Source organism: Brachionichthys hirsutus, chromosome 9 (genome assembly GCF_040956055.1).
Source record: "Brachionichthys hirsutus isolate HB-005 chromosome 9, CSIRO-AGI_Bhir_v1, whole genome shotgun sequence".
NCBI classification, from domain to species: Eukaryota; Metazoa; Chordata; class Actinopteri; order Lophiiformes; family Brachionichthyidae; genus Brachionichthys; species Brachionichthys hirsutus.
In genome coordinates this window covers 10,607,009-10,622,328 of record NC_090905.1, presented here as the reverse complement: position 1 = coordinate 10,622,328, position 15,320 = coordinate 10,607,009, and the positions used below count along the sequence as shown (strand labels likewise).

Genomic DNA, 15,320 nt, shown 5'->3' with positions numbered 1-15,320 from the left:
CTTATAGTTTACTAAACAAGAAGATACAGGAGGTGCACAAATTAGAATTTGTAAAATATACACTTGCAAGTAATACCTACAATAAATACCTCTGTGACTATAAATATGTGACTTTAATTTCCACTTCAGTTTGTGCTTGATCAGAGTTATCTGCCATGGCTTTGTGGCGCTTTATTGCTACGATTCCGTTTATTGCCTTTTATTGTTCGAACATATTTCGCTGAAAGGGCAGGATTTATTCAAGGTATTCAGTTTTTAGAGAATGTTGAGGACACAATCCCAGTTGTTGCATTATATTTAGTTGGAACAGATGACTTCCACAACATCTCTCTTGATATCTTTGCAGGAAACGCAGCAATCTTTGTGAACTAATGCCTGGTATGAGTGGAGCTATTTAATCCTTACTAATTTAACATTAAACATAATCCCATGTCACTTCTGAGTAAATCAAAAGGCTTCTTCTATTGTTGCAGTCTGTCACTGAATGTTACTAAAATCTGCCCCGAACGTAAAGCCCCGCGGGGCATCTCTTTGGATTTAACATATCTAACTACTTGGATGATGGGATTTGATTTTGGGCATCAGTGGTCACTGTGATCTCATATGTCTTTGGACACGACTCAATAATTCACTGTGAGAACGTTTGATGCAGATATTTAATAGAATTCTCTGTCCAAAAGGTCAAAATTAAATTCCCAGATCCTCCCTGCTTACTGTTTATATATCAGTGCAGACATGAACCAAAACCTTTATGGACGCTCACTACTGTGACACTGTTGCTCTAGTTTATGCTGTTCATTGTAGAAATGAAATGATACAATATCAGATCAAATTGCATGAGTAACCACATTTCAGCATAGAAATGTGCAAAGTACTCACTTTAAGGGCTGTCGTCGACGTGGAGAACGTTCAGTTGCATCAAGCATGTAGTCCAAAAGATGTGTGTGGCGCATTTATGTCAATCTCTCGTGTCTGACTGCTTCTGATTGTCTGATTCAGCAGACTGGATGTGACCCCGTGACCCCTGGTTGCCAGGGAGAGAGTTGGGAGACCATGGCTGTTGGGGCTGCAGTTGGGGAGAGCCAGCTTCAGAGGATTATCAGAGATCTGCACGGTACGCCGGCTTTATGCTTGTACTGTTGATTTGCACGTGCGAATAAGTGAGCTGCAGCGGTTTCTAGTTGATATGGCATGACTGAGAAGAGGAGAAAGAGGAGGCGAGTTTAGCATGATGTCATAAGAGAAACAACAAATTCTAGGAACAATCTGAAATCTCCTCACGTCCGTGTACTGAGGGTGTGGTCGATGCTTATGTCAGCATGCAACAGGAAAGCCATTGTGTACTACAGGTACACCCATCACAAGTGTATTTTCAGCTTTTGCGGTGGATACGAGGCAAGTGGTTGATTTAGAGTTTGTTTTAAAGATCATTTAAATGGAAGTAGATTAGAAATACAGGTTTTGTTTTTTGTGTGTGTTTAAAAACAAAATGCAGCTTTAATATTATAAATTCTCTTCCCCTTTAAAGTCCCCCCTCAATGAATATATGCTCTGTTTATGTAATATAAATCTATTTGCTTTATCCTGCTTGCAGATGCTGTTGCAGAGATTGCAAAGGAGTACAGGGAGCAGGGGGAGCCGATCACTGATGACAGTACCAACCTGCACAAATTCTCCTACAAACTGGAATATCTCCTGCAGGTAGGCCTTTGTTTACCTTGTTACTCAGATAAAATCTGGATTTAAGAAAAGAATATGATCACTGGATTCTCAAAGAAGATGCCTTTAGCTAGAGCTGGATGCCTGCTATTAAAAAAGAAATGTACATTTTGTATTTCTCAAAATTACTATGCTCTGTAGTGTACAAAATTAAACCCCTGTCTTTATTCCAACATGATCTATACATGTGTTTATCTTTCAGTTTGACCAGATAGAGAAAAGCACATTTCTTGGCACAAAGAAGGATTATTGGGATTACTTCAATTATTGTCTGGCTAAGATTAAAGAAGCCAATGACGGGATCCGCTTTGTGAAATCCATCACTGAGGTATAACGATTAGCTTCACACAATCACAAAAAGGCGTTTCAATTTTCTATCCCTTCTATGATGCATTCATATGTTTAATGCGTGGATTCTTCTTCTTTGCAAAATATCATTGCATTTAAAACACTTCTTGAATGTTTTCAGTATTTCTGACAGTTATGGTGTGATTAGACTTTTGATTTAGTGTTATAGTCACTAAAATGTTTCCTTAGAATAAAGTGACCACTGTTTGAAAGCTCTTTCTGAATCATTTTGATAGTTGAAGACATCTCTGGGGAAAGGACGAGCTTTTATCCGTTACTCCCTCGTACACCAGCGACTGGCCGACACCCTGCAGCAGTGCCTTATGAACCAAAGAGTCACCGGGTAACCGTGCCAGATGATTTGGATTACGTTAGAGATCATGTAACACCTGTGTTTATTGTCATTTATGTTTGTACTTGATGTTCTGTTCTGATATTTCTGGTTCATGGGACTGCTATGTCTTGATAATAGTAGTAATAGTTCAGAAGTTGACCACATTCGCCACTATCGCCTATCTCTTCTCGTAGTGACTGGTACCATGCAAGAAGCCCCCTTTTGAAGCCACACCTGAGTGTTGACATAATCAATCACCTGTACGAACTGAATGAGGTCCAGTTTGATGTGGCTTCCAGAGGCCACGATCTTGATGCCTCCTGGCCCTCATTTGCAAGGTAAGATACTAAGACCATACATGGAACAAATACAATGGAGATCTTTATTGAAACTCAAAGGGCACTCAGAGAGGGTGTACATCTATCATGGCCAAGAATCCACTCATCTGTGATACACAACTGCCAGTGTACTCACAACATCCCTGGATATGTTTCCCAAATGATCGGTTATGTCAAATTATGCTTGTACATAGCTTCAGTGTCAGAATCACCTCAACGTCATGACTTGTCCATTAAAGGTGAATGGTGATGATGGAATATTTATTAGAGAGAATGTTAGAGCAGTACAAGTACAGTCAAACAGTAGAATGTATTACAGTACAAATACAGTCAAACACCCTGTCTAAGAGGAGCATTTCTTTTCTTGTCAACAGGAGGACTTTGGGTAACTCACCTAGTCACACGTGGAAACCGCCTAGTCGCAGTTCCAGTATTAACAGTCTAGCCAGCACGTGCTCCCAGGTAACCGATATTTGTCTCAAATAGCATCCTACTTTTTCATTATAATTCTCTCATTTTCATTCTCTCTTAACTGTGCAAATCTCTGTCTCGCTTCTCTGCTTTGCCCGTTTGTCCTTGCAACCAAGCAGCAAGCTCCTGACTTCCTGGCTAGTCCTGACTATGGTCAGAGTCTACTGAATGACCTGAATGAGTCTCTGCCTGTCTGTAGAGAGGATGCCAGCACAGATGAAGACCTTCGACTTGAGCTTGATCAGTCCGAGCTGAAGCAACGGGAGCTCCTAGATAAAGTGCAACAGCTGGCCGAGGAGACTGCTGAATACAGGCAGGTAGTCGTGGAGCTCCAGAGGCAGTTGGATGTGTCCCTTTCTGCTCAAGAGGAACAGCAAGGCTTGCGGGGAGAGCTCAAGGTTATGCAGGGGAGAGAAGAGGCTTTATCCAGAGAAATGGAAGTGCTTAAAAATAGGGAAAAGGCCAGGGAGGCTGAGCAACACCTCCTCCAGGAAAGGTTGGCAGCTACTGAGGGTAAAAATACAGAGCTCCTGGCCAAGCTAGATGGGATTCTGAATGAGAAGGGCCAACAGGCATCCAGTTACTTTGACTCAGCTCAAAAGATTCACGATTTGTTGGATAGATTAAAAGAGGCAGAGAAAGAGAAGATGGAAGCCGTAGCTCAGGTAGAGGAGAGGAGAAGACAGACAGAGAGGCTGCAGGAAGAGCTTCAACACAGCGAGGCGTCTGCAAAGAGCGAGGATGCAAAACTGAGAGCATTGACTGCGTCTGCATCTGAGGAAAAAGTTAAGTTGGAGGCGAAAGTGGTAGAACAATGCCGTGCCCTTGATACGCTGCAAGGAGTCCTGACATTAAGAGAAAAGGAGGCAAGCAACTTACAAATGCAGCTGCGTGGCCTCCAAAGACTTCTAGAAGACAAAGAGGAAGAGCTGGAGGACGTGAAGAGAAAGGCATGCCAAGATAAAGAAGAAATGCAGAAACATGCTGGTGGCTTGAAAGAGTCCCTAGAGGCTGATATTAGTGCCTTAATGGAGCAACAGAAGACGAAAGAGACAGAGCTTACATCTGTCTCCAAAACACTCCTAGAGCTAGAAGCCGAGAACAAAAGCCTAACCAAAGACCGGGAGAACCTGACCACAAACGCCATCGAGCTTGAGGGTAATGTCAAAGAGCAGGCCTTGAAGATTGAAGATTACAAGACACAGTGTGCAAATGTCACGGAAATAAATGAGAAACTGCTGACCACAGAGAAGAGAAATGAAGAGTTGAAGAAGGAGATGTCAGAAAACACGATGGTGCTCGAAACCAAATTAGCAGCTCTAAGGGCTTCTGAGAAACAGCTGCGAGGTCAGCTGGATGATGCCAGGATAACAGTGGATGAAAAGGAGATGCTCTTACGTGAGGAGAACCGTAAGCTGGAGGAGAATCTGCAGCTCGCCGCTTTGGCCACAAAGCTCTCCGAGGCCACATCGCAGCGGCTGGAACAGGAGAACCAGACTCTGAGAGAGGAGCAGAAAACCGTGAAGGCAGCTCTCAGCCGCATGCAAGCTGATCTGAAGAGTGTTCACGGGCAGATCGGAGATTTAGAGAAGAACGTACGAGTTTCACGTAAGAGTGAACAAGGACTCCAGGAACAACTACAAGCCAAGCAGGGCCAGCTAGAAAGTCAAGGGAAGAACATTTTTGAGCTGCAGTCAAGCTTGAAAGCTCTGGAGGTAACAAAGGAGGAACTTGAGATGGCAAAAGCTGACGTAGAAGCAACCTGTGCTAAACAGACAGAAATGATTGAAAGAGTTACCTCTGAGAAGCAAATGATGGCGGAATCTCAGCTCGAGAAGAGTCAGGTCCAAGTGAAGGAAAGCCAGGAAGTGTCAGGCAAACTATCTTTAGTTGAGAGCCAGTTGGAGGTGAGACTGAAAGATGTGTCCAGGTTCCAGGCAGAGATTCTGGACCTCAGGGTCGTGGTAAGGAAGTTTGAGGACGACGTATTAAGGTCACAGGCACAACTTGAGGTAACGGAGTCCCAAAGAAATGAGTTCAGGACTCTGACGGAGCAGCTCAAGGACAAAACGGAGGCCCTCAATCTGAGACATACAACGGAGCTTGTCGAGAGCAAAAAGAAAGAAGAGGCATTGATTGAACAGCGCGACAGAGAAGTAGCTGCCTGTGCCGAGTTGACTATGTCCGCAGCCGTCATCCGAGAAGAGCTGTCCGCCCTCAAGGCCGACCGTGCAAGGCAAGCCCAAGAGAACCGTGACACGCGCGAGAGTCTACACAGGGCAAACACAGAAATGGCAGAGCTGGGGATGACGGTCTGTAAGCTCAGCGCAGAGAAACAGGCAATCACAGAGCGCTGGGAAGGAGACACGGCCCGGGCCGAAGAGCTGGAGAAAGCGGTGGAGCGAATGGAACAGAGCATGGCAGAGCTGCAGTCCGAGAACAGCGAACTCAGAGAGGAGCTGACGCAGAAGGACAAGCATGCAGAGACGATCTTAGACCTTCAGGAGCAGTTGGGAAAGACCAAGAACCAAATGCAGAGCGCCACAGAGTCGAGCAGGGAAGAGGCGGCAGCCGTCAAGTTCCAGATGAGCTCCGAAAGCATGAATCATCAAATCCAGATGAAGGTGAGTTTTTCAGGTATTTACTTTCATAACCGGATTTCACTTCACTCTTTCCTTCTTGTTTTGTTTACATACAATTTTCTTTTTGTGTATGTATGTGTGTGTGTGTGTGTGTGTGTGTGTGTTTCTTGAATTGTAGCTGCGCTGTCCCATCCACCCCTGTCGGTACTGCTCTGTCTCAACAGAGCCTGGAAGCTGCACCCCCCCCCCCCCCCCCCTCCTGCTGCGTGCATCCGTGTGTTCTAAATGTTTTAGTAGTGAGCGTGTCACATGACCCCAGTTAGGTTCATTATTGATCCTTTGGTCTTTTCTATTGCACCATCTTGAAGATGATTACAGTTTGAGATTAAGTTGTTCAGCAACTTTGAGCAGAGTGCCATGGAATCTTTATAGCAGCGCCATCAGGGTAACTTTTTAATTGCCACTTTATTTGATGTTTATGACCTCCCATCAGACTCAGGATAAGTGGGTGGCCGTACTGTAATTTGATTCACAGCAACACGTTAGCATTACCATAGTCAGCATATTCACTTTTAGCTGACTCTTCTTATTTCCCTTTTCATGTCTTTCACATTCCAGAGAATGAAGGAACAGCTGGACGGGATGAACGCTCAGTTGCAGGAGGAGCTGAACAATGTGGCCAACCTGCAGTTTGAAGTGTCTGAACTAAAGGTCTGCGTCTTTTAATTAAGCGTCAAGCTGCTACTCACGACTACCTGAACAATAAATGCACCGTAGTTCTGTAACCCTTGAAGAGAACATGCTTTTATAGAACCATAATCCTCATTGGGCGGGAAAAGGGGGCAATCTCTCTTAACCTCGTTAAAACACACATAATTAACAGAACACTGTAGGTACAATATATAGAATTCACAGTATAGGTTGCTGTGTATATAGATATTAATTATATCTACATATATTATATATAATATTTTCACCACATAGACAGAGCTGGGTGACTCCATAAGCTTTTTGGTGTTTCCTTATGTCCTTTAATAGGAGACACAAATATTTTTAGTCATTAAACAATATATTAGATTCAGCCTGCAGTGTTAAACAGAACTAAGACCAATCTGATAAGCAAAAAATTAAACTAAAATGTATTTAGATTATTGGATGACAATGTTTGTACTGATATGTTCTTTTTTTGTGTTTTTAAAAAAAGTCTTTGACCGAGCAGCTTGTGCAGCAAACTTCAGAGAAAGACACTCATATCGCAAAGGCCGAAACAACCCTTCACGAGAATGAGACTGAGATTCAGCAACTGAGGGTTGCATCAACCAGGTGTGCTTGTGTGTGACTGATAAGTGGGAATTTCATCCTTCAGTGGCAAAGAGAGCTACTCACTAATTTTACAACCTCCGACACCTACAGCGTTGAAAAGGCACATTTGGCTCTGCAGGAGGTCTGTGAGGAATTGAAGCAGAAACTCGGCACAGCAGAAACAGACAAACGTAGCCAGTGGCTGACGATGTCTGCAGAGATCGATGACCTGAACGAAACAAAGCTGAACCTGGAAGAGCGGCTAATTGAGCTTATAAGGTATGAGCCGTCAGGATTGTCCGTATATTTCCAGATTAGCCCGAACCAGCCATGCATTTTGCCTTTTGTGTGCGTCAGGGACAAAGATGCTCTGTGGCAGAAGTCAGATGCTTTGGAATTTGAGCAGAAACTACGAGCTGAGGAGCGATGGTGGTTAGTGGACAAGGACGCTACGCACTGCCTCGGTTGCCGGGGGCAGTTCACTTGGTGGCTGCGTAGACATCATTGCAGGTGGGCCTTCGGCAGGAACTGGGTCTTTCTCAAAATATAGGCCGACGTGTGTTTTAGTACCTAAATTACTTGGATGGCACCTCTGTTCTTCTTCCCATAAATGTATTTGTTAGGCTTTGCGGTCGCATCTTCTGCTACTACTGCAGCAACAACTATGCAATGACTAAGCACAGTGGGAAGAAGGAGCGCTGCTGCGGGGACTGCTACTCACAGCACCGTGCAGTGGTGGAGAGATTCACAGAGGCAGAGATAAGTCCCTCAGAATCTCAACCTCCTTCCCCCACAGCTGGACCTCAGCCCCCGCCTGGTCCAGCCCCATATAAGCCTACCCCCAGGGTGACAGGTGAGAGGCGAGCTGGAAGGAAAAAACACAGGCTAACTTGGCAAATGCACACTTGACTCAAAGGTTTATGACTTTAGTTCTCCGTCCAACAGACTCTGTAAGTTACCTAGGAAACAAAAGTGAAAAATCATACTGTCTATGGAAGGGTTCCAAGGATGGGAACCATTGCTACCGAATTCTCGTGTACGGTAATTTAAACAAAAGCAGAGAACATTTCTACTCGAGGCAGGCTGCTTCACTTTTATTGCAAAGAAAAGAAAGCTGTATATAGCTGACAGCTGATTGGATTTTAGTGTTCAAAAGTCAAGGTCATTATGACCCAAATGTCTAATAGGAGGGAAATGTTCAGTAGTATATCCAAAAGGTCAAAAGTCGGCTTCAGTGTTCTGTACAAACACTTTGTTCAACGCATTACTCGGAAGGGAAGTTTGCAATCCTATTTCACCTTGGGCGCCTCACCTGAAAGCTTAATGTCATGGGAAATTATGCTTACTGCCCTTTATTACATTCCTATTAAATCTTCACTACGCTAATGAGTCGATATTGTTGTTCCTTCAAGTTTCAGACCCCAGCGACAAATCTGAAGATGGAGCTTTTGACGTCATCACAGAGGGGGAAGTGAATGGTGTCTATGACAGTGAGACAACGTCCCAGACCCCGGAGGGCTCCATGGAAGGCGAACAGGACCAGCAGCCTCCGGGACAACGGGAAACGTGAGCATCGATGAACACACTGTGGCAAGTCCGTCTGCAGTGCTAACCTACATCATCCAGTTCTATAAGTAGTGTTGAGATTTTCATGGCATGATTACTCTCTGAATATACCATGGTATACAATATCATGGAATACATTCTTTCACTATCGCAGTATAATGATTAGTAGTCGCTGTATTTGTAATGATGGGAGGGGGGGGGGGGTTTGGTTATACAAACATCTTAATTTGTAATTATTATTTTATCGGATGCATGTATGATTAACTCTTTGAGTGGCAGCCATTTTCGGCTCAGCTATATGCTGAGTGCTCATTTTGCCCGATATTACAAGCCCCACAGAATATTCTTCACTATGACTATGCAAGCAGCGAACACGACAAATGAAAGACCAAAGTCTCTTCTTTCATCAGGGACAAAAAGTGTGTTCTTACCATTTTCCATTCCGGAGTTATTGGCCGTTTGACGAAAGGAAGATTTCAATGTCAGGGTTGGCAGTGAATGTTTGGGTTATAAAAAACGTCTTTAATGGCATTGAATGAGTTAAAAATTCTCCCTTTTAGAAAAGAAAATAAATACGGCTTTGCCCACCCTAGTCGAAAATGAAGGAGTAGCAGAAATCTTTTTTAAATTGCTGTCTATCCGTCTGTGTGGATTTTGCAGAGGCACAGGAGATGTGAATCCTGATGACTCGGAAGAGCACGTTCCCATGGTCCAGGATTCTGAAATCAACCTTCTCAAATCAGGAGAAGTAACGTGAGTCTTCCCTTAATGGGTCTTTTATGTGTTCGTGCTGAACTGATGAGCCACTATGTGCGAGTACTGCTCTAAAAATGAATTTCTCCTCATCTCAGGATGGCTGTCCCTCTCAATATTGATGACATTAGTCAGTTTGGCCATAGTTCCAGAGAACTCTTCGTCAGGTCCAGCTGCTACAGTGTGATAACTATTGCTGTGGACACCAGTGGGCCGACCATCAGCTGGGTGTTCTCCTCAGAGCCCAAGAGCATCTCTTTTAGTGTGGTTTACAGGGAGTCTCCTGATATCCAGCTGGATCAGTCGAAGGTGTGTGTGTACTTGTGTGCATTTTGAATTAAGACCAAGTTGTAACAAAAGACAATGTTTTTGCATAATTTTAAACGAAAAGATGTAAGGCATAGTAAATGCTAACAGTTGTTACACATCTCAGCCACTTCAAAAATGTACAGACGATGTCGCCAAAGTTATTACCCAGCAGAGTGGATCGAGCCTTTCGTAACCGTATCCTGTGCAGAGGAGGACTATTTGCTAGATCATTCAAATATTACTGGCTGTAGAAAAACGCAGGTGGATGCCGCCGTTGTAAACACTTTGAGGTAAACGAAGATTGTCACTTGAATGATGACCTTTCTTTTCTTAATTCCACCTCCTCCCTATTGTGTCCATAGTTTCTAGTTTTGTGTTTTTCTGTGCTTTTAGTTGAACTTGTGTTTTATATGGAGCAGTGGGAATTAACAGGCTGCTTCTTCTACTTTGTACATCTTCAGACCAATGTTTCTGTTCTTCTCTCAGGTCCTGATTCCTCTGACTCGCTGCAGTTCCCATAAAGAGACAATTCAGGGACAGCTGAAAGTCCATTTCCCTGGCCTCTACACGCTCATCTTTGACAATTCCTTCTCACGGTATGGCGCTTCGAACATTCACTATCCTTGCATGGCTGCTGTCCCTCAAAATGTAATTTTAGTAATTTGGATTGCAGTCCTTGAATCAGAAACCTTCTACCTACAGGTTTATTTCCAAGAAAGTCTTCTACCATCTGACCATGGAGAAAGCCATAATCTATGATGGAAGCGACCTTCCCTGATGCTGAATGAAGAGCACTGCACAGAAGCATCAGCATGAAGCAAGGCTTGCCGCTAAAGAGACGGCAATTAAATGACTGTCTCACTTCAGTTCATGAACTTTTCCCCCTGAACCTGTTTTTACCCGTTTTCAGAGTGTTTTTTTAAAATTATATTTAACTCTGGCCTTTTAATGTGTTTAAGCGTATAGAAGTGAATTCAACATGTCGAGTTGGATTTTACTCAATGAAGAATTGTTAAGGCTTTACCCTGCTTTGTTTTTTTTTTTTAGAAGTTCTCATTAAGTTTAAATTGATCTATTATTGCCGTTCCTGTCGTTTTCATTTGTTTTAGTTTTGTTTGACCCAGATATGCTGTTACATTAGGGAATACCATTGTAATACTAGTAACACTACCAATGTAAAATGAGATAAATGTATCTTGTCAGATTTGAATTCTCTGCACAGGAAATGTTTATTTGATTCATACGATCATTGTTGTGCAGACATACGGTTTACTTTTGGCCTGATTAGTGAACTGATTTGTCTGAACTTGATATTTGCACTAAAAGAAGCATATGCACTTTGTGTTAATCTCAGGAAAGAGACAGACTGTTATTCTGTAGTGGTTGCATATCTTCATATTTTTGCATATCTTTGCATTTTGGGAAAACTAAAAAGAGAAACAAAACAAAAACCCTAGTATTTTGCATTTTCTCTAAGGAAATGTCTCCATCCAGTTTCGAGGGTTTCATGAAGCAGATTGCCTGAGTCTGGCTTTCTGACACTACAGTGGCGTTCAGTTGGCAGACAGTTTAAAAATGACAATGAGGTGTTGGACTTTCAAAGTGCCTTATCTTTTGTAACTTTATATTTTACTTTGTTACTTCCACACAAAGCATGACTGTTAGTATGGATTATCAATGTTTTATAAGAACTTTTAATCTTGGCTTTTATATCACAATATGCAAAATAGAATATACAGATATGCACTTCAATTTATCAGTTAACATATTTTCTCCTTTATGCATTCAATTAGGATGATGACTACTCAGTAATAAAATAGTTTGGAATACCATGTGCTGTTTATTGTTTTGTTTTTTTCTACAGAAATGCAAAATAAAAGCTTGGTCGTTTGGGGGGACAACTCTGCAGTATGTTATGAGAATGTTTATAGAGGTCTATAAACGTAAAGAGAAGTATTTTGTAAGCTAAATTGAAGTTTTTGCTGATGCTGTCAGAAAATTAAACATTTATCAAAGTGAACCTTACATCAATATCATGTCATCATTTCCTGTTGGTTCGAAACGGTGTTCGGATTATCGTACCGTCACTGAGTAAAGATCGTCAGTCAGGATTTTCCTGGCAGAGTTTTGGAAAATCCCCCAAAAAGTAGAATAAAAGTTGTATTAAAAATGAAAACTGTAGTTTTTATTTACTGCTTTCCCAATAAACCACGAGATGCTGATAAACACTGATGAAATGTTTTATTAATTAATGTGCTATACTAGCAACTTCACTTGTGGAGTCGGGTTTTCTATTTATTCGAACATTCACAGTGAGATGATTTTTCCAACGCTGCAGTACATTCTGTTTACTGAAGTCATTTACATGCAGGTCTTAAACCAAAGTAGGAAGGTACGTTAGATGGTTGAGCTGAGAGACGTGAGGTCAGCCGGTTTTAGTGGATTTAATGGGAGAGAATAATTTAATATTTTAAGATAATCCAGTGTCAACTCCTATAATACTGGTTAACTTAAACGATACTGTAGTCAGTCAAATGTATGAATAATGGAATGTGCCTGTGAAAATGTGATTAAAACAGTCACGTCGCATGTGATTTACTTAAATCACATTTTCAAACAATAACATGAATCAATAATTCTCAATTACATAAGCGCTTAATTTTACACGTAATTCAAATAGATTCGCATTTGAGGACGTGACGTCGCCTGAGTAGATGCAATTATCGTGTTCGCCAATAGAGGGCGCCAAGCGATAGTCAAACTTAAAAGGCTATTATCTTGTGCTCCAATTGCCGGGCGCAGTGGCGTGCGCCTGTGATCCCAGCCACGGGAGGCGGGCTGGCGGATCCGTAGAGCTCAGGAGCTCCACCAATGCCGGTCGTGTGTCTGCGCTGACAAGTCGGCATCGATATGAAAGATCTATGACCAGAACCACGGGCCTGGCAACAAGAAGACCGGACGGAGCATGTCAGTCCCGTGGAGATCAGGCGCTGCGGGTTCGCGCCTCGAAGTAGGCGCTGCAGCGTCCCCTGAGTAATACAGCGATACGCAGTCTTTTTGGACTCGTCGATACGTTCATGTCGCGTCGTAGTCGCGCACACAAACGTTACACTTTATCCGCGCTCAATACTTACAACGACGTGGAAACAATGCAACAGTTTGAAACAACTTGAATAAATATTTATTTTTAAATCATTTCAAAGTCAGAAGAAGAAAAAGAAATCAATTTATAGACCAATATCAAACTAACTTTGGGAATTTTACACCATGTTGTTTCCCACATTCACAGAGAGCAATGTTCTTGTTTATCATGTTTAACAGCTGACATTTAAGGTAAACCACAAATGACTGATTGTTGCTTTTCAACCAAACGGTCTCTGAGGGCTGAAAGTCACTTGATATCATTGTGAACTGGACTTTACACCTTTCTGCCATGACTCACCAATGACCTTTTATTTTGAAGGTGTAACCGGATGATTGGGGTTAATTGCGCAGGCAGGTGTGGGAGGGAGCACCTGTGGCCCATTACCACTGATTGGGGGGGGCGTATATAGGTGCTTCCCCTCCCTCTTCCGGGGTCCTCATTTTGTGTTTCCCCGTCTCGAAGGCAGGTTGGCCGTACAGACTGTCACTGCCGTGTCTCTCCTTTTCTTTTGTTAGTTTTGTTTTTAGAGTGTAAATAAATGTTTTGAATTGTACTAATGCCGTGCTGGTCTTCACAGTGAGCGGACCTGTAGCCCCATATGCCCTTGTCACATTTTGGCGTCGTCGGCAGGATCACAATCCAGCACGGCATCGGTAGGGTTTTTTGTTTATTTATTTATTTTTTTGAGGCAAGGCAGTGGCTTTGGCTGCAGACGACCCTTCCATGAACCCTGGGGGGGGTGCAGCCCAGGCGAGGCCGGAGCGTGGACATCGGCATGGCAGCGTGGCTGGATCGGCGTCTGGAGCGGCGTTTGGATTGGTGTCTGGATGGGCGTGGCCGGAGTCAGCGTGGCTGGATCGACGTGGCTGGATTGACGTGGCGGGATCGGCGTGGCGGTGTCTGATGCCCCGCGGAGGACGGGGAACGACCGGGCGAGGCTCAGCGCGAGAGCCAGACATTTGGAGGAATCACCAGCGGGGAGAACGGACTGAGGGTTATTCCGGCTGTTCTTTTGGGGCCGCGTATTGTGGCGTACGCTGGTGTATTTGGGGCTCAGACGCTGACCTTTGGGTGATGCCGGTTTTTGACTGTTTTAGAAAACTGTTTTGTTTTTGTATTATGATTTATCGGTGGGGCACCGATAACTCGGAGGGGGGGAGGAATGTAACCGGATGATTGGGGTTAATTGGGCAGGCAGGTGTGGGAGGGAGCACCTGTGGCCCGTTTACCACTGATTGGGGGGGCGGCGTATATAGGTGCTTCCCCTCCCTCGTTCTGGCGTCCTCATTTTGTGGTTTCCCCGTCTCGAAGGCAGGTTGGCCGTACAGACTGTCACTGCCGTGTCTCTCCTTGTCTTTTGTTAGTTTTGTTTTTAGAGTGTAAATAAATGTTTTGAATTCCTAATGCCGTGCTGGTCATCCCTGTGAGCGGACCTGCGGGTGGGGAAACCCGCTAAAGCGAGCTGGGGACCAAAAGGAAAAACTATATCTTTAGGGGCAGGTCCTAAAGTGGCGTTGTTGGCGACCGTCGATTAGCCCCGTATACACCACGTCACATTTTGGCGTCGTCGGCAGGATCACAATCCAGCACGGCATCGGTAGGGTTTTTTGTTTATTTATTTTTTTGAGGCAAGGCAGTGGCTTTGGCTGCAGACGACCCTTCCATGAACCCTGGGGGGGGTGCAGCCCAGGCGAGGCCGGAGCGTGGACATCGGCGTGGCAGCGTGGCTGGATCGGCGTCTGGAGCGGCGTTTGGATCGGCGTCTGGATGGGCGTGGCCGGATCGGCGTGGCCGGAATCGGCGTGGCTGGATCGACGTGGCGGGATCGGCGTGGCGGTGTCTGATGCCCCGCGGAGGACGGGGAACGACCGGGCGAGGCTCAGCGCGAGAGCCAGACATTTGGAGGAATCACCAGCGGGGAGAACGGACTGAGGGTTATTCCGGCTGTTCTTTTGGGGCCGCGTATTGTGGCGTACGCTGGTGTATTTGGGGCTCAGACGCTGACCTTTGGGTGATGCCGGTTTTTGACTGTTTTAGAAAACTGTTTTGTTTTTATATTATGATTTATCGGTGGGGCACCGATAACTCGGAGGGGGGGAGGAATGTAACCGGATGATTGGGGTTAATTGCGCAGGCAGGTGTGGGAGGGAGCACCTGTGGCCCATTACCACTGATTGGGGGGGGCGTATATAGGTGCTTCCCCTCCCTCTTCCGGGGTCCTCATTTTGTGTTTCCCCGTCTCGAAGGCAGGTTGGCCGTACAGACTGTCACTGCCGTGTCTCTCCTTGTCTTTTGTTAGTTTTGTTTTTAGAGTGTAAATAAATGTTTTGAATTCCTAATGCCGTGCTGGTCATCCCTGTGAGCGGACCTGCGGGTGGGGAAACCCGCTAAAGCGAGCTGGGGACCAAAAGGAAAAACTATATCTTTAGGGGCAGGTCCTAAAGTGGCGTTGT

At 44.3% G+C, this 15,320-nt stretch overlaps 1 protein-coding gene across 1 annotated transcript; it reads left to right on the top strand.

Annotated features, from left to right (window-relative positions):
* Positions 1–1,053: 1,053 nt before the first annotated feature.
* fyco1a (FYVE and coiled-coil domain autophagy adaptor 1a) lies at positions 1,054–11,945 on the top strand. Its single transcript, XM_068743153.1, has 17 exons — positions 1,054–1,114; positions 1,595–1,701; positions 1,922–2,047; positions 2,304–2,410; positions 2,596–2,739; positions 3,114–3,201; positions 3,330–5,834; positions 6,411–6,503; positions 6,997–7,115; positions 7,206–7,373; positions 7,452–7,604; positions 7,718–7,947; positions 8,507–8,660; positions 9,321–9,413; positions 9,512–9,722; positions 10,209–10,318; positions 10,425–11,945. Exons 1-17 carry the CDS (start codon positions 1,054–1,056, stop codon positions 10,498–10,500), a joined length of 4,545 nt encoding a protein of 1,514 aa, XP_068599254.1. The 3' UTR covers positions 10,501–11,945.
* The last annotated feature ends 3,375 nt before the right edge of the window (positions 11,946–15,320 follow it).

Excerpts from the sequence above, each read along its gene's own strand:
- fyco1a (XM_068743153.1), top strand. The coding sequence starts at position 1,054 with ATGGCTGTTGGGGCTGCAGTTGGGGAGAGCCAGCTTCAGAGGATTATC. Across the intron at positions 6,504-6,996 it reads TTGAAGTGTCTGAACTAAAG|TCTTTGACCGAGCAGCTTGT; the intron begins GTCTGCGTCTTT and ends TTTTAAAAAAAG. Across the intron at positions 7,374-7,451 it reads CGGCTAATTGAGCTTATAAG|GGACAAAGATGCTCTGTGGC; the intron begins GTATGAGCCGTC and ends TGTGTGCGTCAG.